General features: G+C 51.7%; 1 protein-coding gene across 1 annotated transcript; it reads left to right on the forward strand.

The window, feature by feature from the left end:
- The first annotated feature begins 5,429 nt into the window (after nt 1-5,429).
- Nucleotides 5,430-8,766, forward strand: LOC144719904 (homeobox protein six1-like). Its single transcript, XM_078596223.1, has 2 exons — nt 5,430-6,257; nt 7,520-8,766. The coding sequence occupies exons 1-2, from the start codon at nt 5,698-5,700 to the stop codon at nt 7,986-7,988; spliced, it is 1,029 nt and encodes a 342-aa protein (XP_078452349.1). The 5' UTR covers nt 5,430-5,697; the 3' UTR covers nt 7,989-8,766.
- Nucleotides 8,767-9,043: the final 277 nt, after the last annotated feature.

Consider the following 9,043-nt stretch of genomic DNA (forward strand, 5'->3'; position numbering starts at 1 on the left):
TCTTTTTTTATGAGGATTGTGGTTACAGCAGCCTGCACTGCCCTGCACTGAGCAGAGGACGTGAGGGGTAAGGTTTCTCGGACGTCACTGGAATGCAATCTAATTAGAAGCACACGGGGAAATATACGCACACATAAACCATTGCTGCCGGTAATTTTTCAGCGAATTCGCACCAATAAGACTCAGTTGACAGTGTCGAGCACGCCAGCAGCCACTCTCGGTGCGGTGATCCAAAATGTTTGGGTCTGGGGGGAGGGTAGGGAGTTTTTATTTCATTTCTGTTAAACTTGAAATGTAACGTACAGCAGTATTTTTTTTTCTTTTTTGGGTGCAACTAGTTGATGTTACCACGTGAACGCAAAGACCCACTCCCTTACCCCTACGTAACCGCCGCAGGCTGTTGGGGCAAATGCGGTAAGTGGACCCCTATGAAGGCTGGCGCGGTACTCGAGGCGGGGTGGTGTGACCTGCCACCACGCCCAGCCGCCTTTGTCTCCCCCACTGGTGCTGTGTGTACGCCGCGCCAGGTGCTCGTTTAAGGCCAAGTCATGAGGTCCACGGCCGCTTCGCTAATTCCCGACTGACGTTGAGCCTCGTTGAGGTGGTGCGCTGGCCAATTTGCTCTCAGACGTTCATGCTCCACGTGCTGGGAGCTTCTTCGGCAAACGGAACCTCCAAGGACGTGGAAGCGAAACGTCGGACGTCGTGCCGAGCAACACACTAGCGGTACAACCCGAAAACACATCGGATAGATGTCACAGCAAAGCCGGTATACATATATATTAACTAAATAAAACCCATGCAGTAGCTCTGCTGTGGTCAATTAATTCCGATGAGGAAATGCGAGAGGCATCGATTGTCCGACAGTGCCCCCCTCCTCTTCCTCCTGCTGCTCCACGTGCTGCTCCTCCCTCGCCCGTGTGTTTGTCTAGTGAAGACATCAGGGGCGGCGCTTGTCTCGGGGATCCGCTATAATTTCACCGTCGCCTCTCGCTCGGACATATTGGAACAATCAAGAGGATTTAGGAGCGGCCCTGGCGCTCCTCCTCCTCCTCCGCTTGAAGTGGGGTGGTTCGGGCCGAGCTGGGAAAGCCATTAGGCGTAACCCGATAGCCGCCCCCATCGTCTCGTCGTGGCGCAGGAACAGACCTGCAATAGCGATGGACTCACTGACGCACGAGTGCAACTCGCTCGCTCGCCACTGCCCGTGGCTGCTACGCAAGTGGGCAAACATCACCACCACCATCAGCAGCAGCAGCAGCCATGGTCAATCCACTGCTGGATTAAAGGTATCCCGAAATCGCCGCCACCCTCCACGATCCTGCTGCGATGGAATCACCCGCCCAGCACCCGGCGCACGAAACCCGCGGATGTATTTGTGGATGCGTTTCCACTCCTTGGCTGCCACTCCGTTATTAGTCTCAACCGACGACCATCATCACCCCCTTCGCGTCGTGCCCAAACGCGCTCACTTGCCTTAACAGTTTGAGTTGTGTCGGTGAACTGCGTACGTTTTAGAATCTGGTCCTTCAACCCTCGGGCTCTCAGCGCAATTCCAAGCATGCATCTCTCCGCGCTTCTTTGCGCACTCTCACATCTGTGCTCGACATTGGCCGTGTGAACGGCCGTGTTTATGGATGATTTAAACAACCGGTATTTAAATTGTTCTTGATTTCCTCCCGTTCGCGCAAATCAATCGCTGTTGCCCATTCACAGTGGCCGAGCGCAGGCCCAAAGATCGCTGACGCCAAGGGGCCAGCACCAAACAGCACTATCCAAGGTGTAATGTCGATGATGATGATGAGAATAATAATGATAAATACGTTGGGGAAAAGAGTCGATGGCAGGAAATTAGAGGTGTCCCATCAACGACTCCGAAGTCGCCGTACAGGCTCCCATCCCACAGCGGATGGCCAACAAGGTTGCGCTTGCACAACATACGCACGCACGCATATCGTGGAGTCGTCAATCGTCGGTAGCATCGATTCATGATTGAACTACCAGTATTTGAGTGGTGAAACGTCGCGGGGTTTTTTCAGCGAGTTGGGTGGAGCAATGGCGTAGTGCGGCGCTGTGACCACGGACGAACTCATTCAAAAAAAATGAAATCGCAGCCTCTGCGAACATCAGTGGCGAGTGATGTCTGAAACCGGTCCTGGCCACCAGCCCCCAACCTGCATTCGCCAGACATACCTCCCCTCGTGTGATCGACACGGCGCGAGGAGGCGTTCATCAAGCAGTGGGCTCACGAAGGGACTGGGAATTCAACCGAGTCGATGCGCTACGCGGAGCAAATTTACGGATGCCCGCAGTCGGATAATCTTGAGAATGCGATGGATTCTCGTGGGGTTTTTTTTTATTTTTTACGGCTCTACGCAAACGAATCGATCCTCTCCGCGTTAACGCGTGACTAAACATGCAAACTACGAACCAAAAAAAAAAGAATAAAGCAATGCGCCAGTAAGCATGGAACGTTGGGCCAACGTTAACCCCAAGGTTTCAACCACATACGAACGTTGGCGCGATGTTGCGTGTTCACTCGGGACCATTCACGACCCAACGATGATGAACGCGGCGTTGCCAATGGTGCAGGAAAACTGAAACATAACTTAAACTTCGGCAAAAATTCCAACAACAGCAACAAAAAATAGGCACACGCACATAGGGATGTGGAATATTGCGCAGATGTTTTCGTTTTCAAGCGGCTCGCAAGCACGGTCATTTCTCCTGGTTTTTAAACTATGACCTCCATCATACACGCGTGGATGTGTCATGCGCACGCACACACGCACACACGCACACGTGTGCATGTGCCATGCACATAATTGCCTGCACGTGAGCGACACGCAGCGCACGTGTATGAGATATTATTTATTTATTTACGAGCGCGCCCTGCGTTGAGTAGCCTCGTGCGTGTCCACTCGAGTAACCCACCACGCAGCGAGCGCCACTGGGGCCACCGAGTATGAACGAGTGGATGTTTGAGCGAATGCGTAAAAGTTACCGGTAGCGTCTTCGCGGAAGACAAAGAGAAGCGTGTCCAACCCTCACAGCCTCCTCCCCCCACCGCGTCACCCCCCAACCCCCCCCCCTTCCACATCCCTCCTCACCTCGAGTTCAAAAAGACAATCCCGCACTTAGAGTCTCAAAAACACTCATTTGTACTCGTTTTAACAAGCCGGACGCTGCTGGTGACACTCAAAAGATGTCGACTGGTGGGGACCAGATGCTGCTGCATATGATCGGTCTTGAAAGCCTGTGGCCTGACGTCCTGCCATTGCCACTTGTGCGCTGCAGTTAGGGGACGGAGGTGTATTATTAATTTATTGAGTTCACTCGAGAAAATTCAGTTTCTTCCCCCCCTTCCCCCACGGCCGAAAGTTCTTCACCCGTGCGTGTTTCTTCGCGGAAGACACATATTTAAGTCGCAACGAATGTTTGTGCGACGTTAATGAAGCGCCAGTGATGAACACGACAATAAATTACACGCGTGATGGTGTTGCTGGCTTAATTCATCTCACGTGCGAGCAATGGAGCGATGAAATTTGCGCATTCCTATCCTGGACACTCCCCGAGAGAATGGATTTTTCGTGTTTCGCGCATCGGAATACACGACAATTACGTCCCGAAAAAGGTGGCTCTCATAATTCGGAGAATACTGGCGTCAGCAATGACGTAACGGTTTCAATGGGAGAACGAACAATTATTATTTGTTTCCAAACAAGTCTATAGTTTACAACACTTACTGTTACATACATCGAGCCGTTTAGCCTTGTACATGTGTTCAAATACAGTACAAGACTGCATTCACATTTGTGAGATGTCCTGGGTGGCTTTGGGGAGGCCTTGAACCAGCGGAAGCTTTTCATAATGGCTGATGACTGACGATTATGAAATTCGAATCGTGACTGTCCAGACAGCTGCCTGCACCCAAGTGTCTAACACGTGACATTACGAGTAATCACGTAAACACACTCGACTCCACGGCGTATGTGCGCTACCCTTTGAAAGAGTGGCGGCGTGCGAGCACCTGAACTTGAAGATCTCACGCGGAGTTTGGAGTGATCAGAAGTCACTGCTCGCCACGGCGAACACGGGAGACTGACGTCAATTCGAACCTTGGCCTTGCTTTAGCCTCGGAATCCTGTGTTGAGATATCGTCTATTAGAGGCCACGGCAGCAATGTGTTCATGACGAAAGGGCTTTGGGGGAGAGAGAGAGAGAGAGTTCGTGGGGTGTTGCTATTCCTCCTCCGTTGAAGGAGCGCGTGGTTCTCAAACGGGGATATGCGGACCTCTGTGTGGGTACGAATCAATGTCCTAGGGGGTAGGTGAGGATGATGTATAAACGTGTGAAATTATATCACGCGTAATTACGTATGAATCTGCCAATATACGATAACTTCGATAACATCGAAATGCAAATGGTAACCTTGGACGATATTAAATACGTTTCTAAACTCATTGACGGTAAACAGTGTGGTATCCAAGAGTAACCAGCGAGCGAGAACACATAACCTCACGCACGCAGAGCGTTCGTTCGATTTGCTTTTATTCGCTTGCAGTCACTCGCTAGTTAGGCTACCTCACAATATTGATGTTCATTGTTCATGCATTCATTTCTCAGAACCACGTTGGCCAGACAAGGGGGTGCTCGGTTGAAACACAATTCAACATGGGGGGCACAGTAAGCTAAAAAATAATGTTTGAAAACCACTGGTCTACGATGTGGTCCTTAGCTTGGGGTTTCCCACAATCGCTCCTCGGCCCGTCCTCAATCCTCAATACAGCAAGAGCGTGACACCTTTGTGTGCCTTACCGATACGAGCGCAACGAATCCGCCAATGGCTAACACGCGCCCCCCAGGTACCATCCAAACGAAGGAGTCTAACAATTCCCGAACGCTAAACAAAACTACGGGGAGGGAGTTTGTGGGTGTGGTGGGGGGGGGGCAACTCGTGAAGAAGATGCGACACATGGCACAAATGGAGTCGAAACGTGCTAACGCCGTTACGGAAAGAAATTATCCGAAATTTTTTTTTTTATGCGCAAAAAACTGAACGTGCTCGTGTTCGACACGGCAAGAATCTCCATGGAACTTCCTCCACCCCACCGCGTCCTTCTCGGCCCACCCCTCTCCACCTCCACCCATTATTTACAACTTTTTTTTTATACACACACTGTATCTGTTCCGTTTTATGGGTAGTAATAATAATATTTTCCCTGGGCCCAGGGCTGATGTGTCGGCGGTGGCGCCGCGGGCGGGCGGGCGGGCGGGGGGGGACGTAGCGACAGCTGGGCGGGTGTCGGGTTTCGGGGAGGCTCCGCGGGGAGACGAACCAGTTACCCGGGCCTGCGCCGCGTCTGTGATCGCGCTCCGACCAATCCCCTTTGCCCGGGCACTGGCTACTAACCCCAGCCCGTCCCAGCGCCGTCCCATCAACCCGCCCGTGGCTCTTGTGGCTGTGCCAGAGAGGGAGCGCACGCGCGCGCGCGCAACTCGCAACGCAGTCGCACGCAAGTCGCGGCAGGGACGCCCCAGAAAGTCGACCGAAAGAGGAGCGATCGCGTCGCGTTCGCGCTCGTTCGTTCGTCGTTCGCTCGCCCGCAAGATTCAACGTCGGGAAGTTCCGTCGCCCGACCTCCTCTAAGTTTTTTTTTTAACTTTCTGAGCCCGAGAAGGGAACCCCCGTGGACGATGTCCATGCTGCCCTCGTTCGGCTTCACGCAGGAGCAGGTGGCGTGCGTGTGCGAGGTGCTGCAGCAGGGAGGCAACATCGAACGCCTGGGCCGCTTCCTGTGGTCGCTGCCCGCGTGCGAGCACCTGCACAAGAACGAGAGCGTGCTCAAGGCGAAGGCCGTGGTGGCCTTCCACCGGGGCAACTTCCGCGAACTCTACAAGATCCTGGAGAGCCACCAGTTCTCGCCGCACAACCACCCCAAGCTGCAGCAGCTGTGGCTCAAGGCACACTACATGGAGGCGGAGAAACTGCGCGGGAGACCCCTGGGCGCCGTGGGCAAGTACCGGGTGCGGCGCAAGTTCCCGCTGCCGAGGACCATCTGGGACGGCGAGGAGACGAGCTACTGCTTCAAGGAGAAGTCGCGGGGCGTGCTGCGCGAGTGGTACGCGCACAACCCGTACCCGTCCCCGCGCGAGAAGCGCGAGTTGGCCGAGGCCACGGGGTTGACCACCACGCAGGTCAGCAACTGGTTCAAGAACCGTCGACAGCGCGACCGCGCCGCGGAGGCCAAAGAGAGGTGATGGAGGCTCGCACTCGGTCGGGGCACACGCGGAGATCTCGGCTCGTTCGCTGTTTCCCACCCCACCTCCCTCCCTGATCGCGCGGTTGTCAGATACGGCTGCTGCGTGCTGGCAGGCAGGTCGCTGCGAAACGTTGACAAACGCTGGCCACGCATTGACGCTCGGGACATTTTGGGGGGCTTCACGCGCAAAGTGTCTTCAATGCGTGGTTGTTGTTTGTTGTTGTTACGGTTCTAGTTCGTGGATTTTGTTTTTGAATGCTTCATTTGAAGTATTCCGTGAGTTTGGTTTAGTGCTGTGGGGTTATTATTTACGCGTATATGTACACGATCTGATTAGCAGGTTTGCGTTAGAATGCCGTCTTCGTATCCGTTGGTGTGCATGTTCCACGGAAATAAATTTAGTGCTGGACCATATTTCCCAGCAAGAAGAACGCACCTTTGTCCATGCGTAATTTTTTGGATAACGATTCTAAGTTAGAATAGCAACACACGAGGTAACGAACAAATTGCACACTTCTAAATATAATAAGTTGCTAAAGACGTATTAAAAAAAAGAATAATAATGTGCGTGCGTTAACCTAACCGCGGCGCAATGCTCCAAAGCGTTTCGAGCTTAGTAAATTAAACACAACACGCTCTAGAAGTACGTTACATGGTTTAAATGCTGTGATTATTACGTAACTGACAATTGTGATTTCATACAGGAGCCTGACACACGACGTGAATATCAAATGGTAGAAACATTCGTTCACAACGAACTCGGGGCTTTCTCGAACAAAATACATGAATACTTTGACCGATACTTAACACATGCAGAGTGTTTATTTAAATTCATCTTACCCAGGTCTTCTGGGTGTATTAAACTCTGCTTAAACAAAAAAAACAGAATGGTAAGAAACGTACTAATAACGTTTGTCACGGATAATGAAGAACTATATACGTTTTAAAAAAAAAATACGATCTCAATGTCCTCTCTGCGCTACGAATTTTGAGGTCACTGTCGTTATTAAGCGCCGGTTTAAACGATAATATTTTCTCTCCACACTCTCTGCGCAATTAATCACCCGAACGACTCTCCAAGTCACTCGAAGCATGCCTGTCTAAATATCGTGAGCGGTATATATTTATGTATTTCTTTGTATCAGCGGGGTCGTCACAGCTTGCCTACCGCGGAGAGAGTCCAATAAATGGGCACATTCATTTTCAAACGGAAACCATTAACGCGCCGATCTCTCGCACGCTCCCCTCCCCTCCAGGGAGAACAGCGAAAACACAAACAGCAACTCGTCCGGAACGGCCCCGACGCAGCTCCTGTCGCCGCTTAACGGAGCCCGCAGCCTCCTGAGCAGCTCGGACGACGAGAAGTCGCCCGATCACACGCCCGACCACGGCGGCGTGAGCCCTCCTCTTCTACTCCAGACGCCACATCACCACCACCCCCATCACCAGCACCACCAGTCGCTGAGCCACCAGCACCACCAGCAGCACCAGGCTCTGGCTCAGCACCAGCACCAAAGCCACATGTCTCAGCACGGCGGAGGAGCTCTCAGCTACGCCGGTTTGCCACCCAACCCGGGCGTGCCGGCCCCGTCAGGAGGCGCGGGGACCGGCTTGCAGCAACAGCAGCAGCAGCAACTCCACCAGCAGCAGCACCAGCAGCAGCAGCACGCCCTACAGGACTCCATGATGCACTCCATCTCGTCTAGCCTCGTCAACATCGGATAGGTGTCCCGGCGCGCTACGGTGTAGCGTGCTGCTTTGCGTGTGTGTGTGTGTCTGTGCGTGCGCGCGCTCGATCGTTCATGATCGTCATCAGGCCGGGCCGGCTCGGGCCGATTTGCAAAAAGGGGCCGTGGGCACGTGACGCTTGCGGCACGGGCTACGGTTTATTTACAAGCAGCCCCAACGTGGAATAAGAGCTACTGTAGGAAATCGGATTAAAGGTACGACACTTTCATCGGCTCGCATTTATTAAATAAGTCAGACGTGTCTCTCTATAGGTTATTCATGTGTCCCCTATAGAGGCTGCACAGTCGTCTTTAACGCATTACTGACAAGACCCTTGGAGTAAGCCCGGGATTTTACACTTTTACATTATTCAGCTGTTTAGTTGAGAGCGTACCGCTTCAGGGTATAAACTCGTGGCTTAAACCAACTTTTAGCAGGCACTTGAGCATAACATGGCACGTATCCTTAGACTTCATAAGTAGCACTGTTACAGTGGTGGCATTCATATTTTGGAAATGTTCAACGCTTTTGGAAGTAAAAAAACAAACAGCTGAACCTTAAGCGTGTGTTTTAAAAGCACATGTGCTGTGGTCATCATGGATATTTATTTGCTGTTGCGACAAAATAATGATAAAAAAAAATCGTGCAGCCGTCAATGTAAAATAATGCTTATGTGTGGATTATAGTGAAAAAAGAGGCGCTTTTGTTCAAATGTGTAGACACAGATTACTTTAAAGTCTTTTTTTATAATAAAATCCATACTGATACGAAAAAAGTGTGTCTTTAATTATTATATCCCCATTCGTTTCGATAATCGCACTTTTATGGACCATTTGCTAAACCAATGTAGCTCCATCGACGGAGGAGGAGTAGGAATCGCGAATCAACACCGACTCTCTCCTGAAGCCCTCTCCTGTCTCGTACACCTCGACATTGGCATTAAAGCTCCTCAACATATCGCTGACATCATACGCAAGCATACAGAATAGAATGGCACTTCACTAAATATCGCTGGCATAGATACGCCCTCGCATAAGGAAGAGATAGAAAGA

Source organism: Lampetra planeri, chromosome 7, assembly GCF_965212315.1.
Source record: "Lampetra planeri chromosome 7, kcLamPlan1.2.h2, whole genome shotgun sequence".
In the NCBI taxonomy this organism is placed as follows: Eukaryota; Metazoa; Chordata; class Hyperoartia; order Petromyzontiformes; family Petromyzontidae; genus Lampetra; species Lampetra planeri.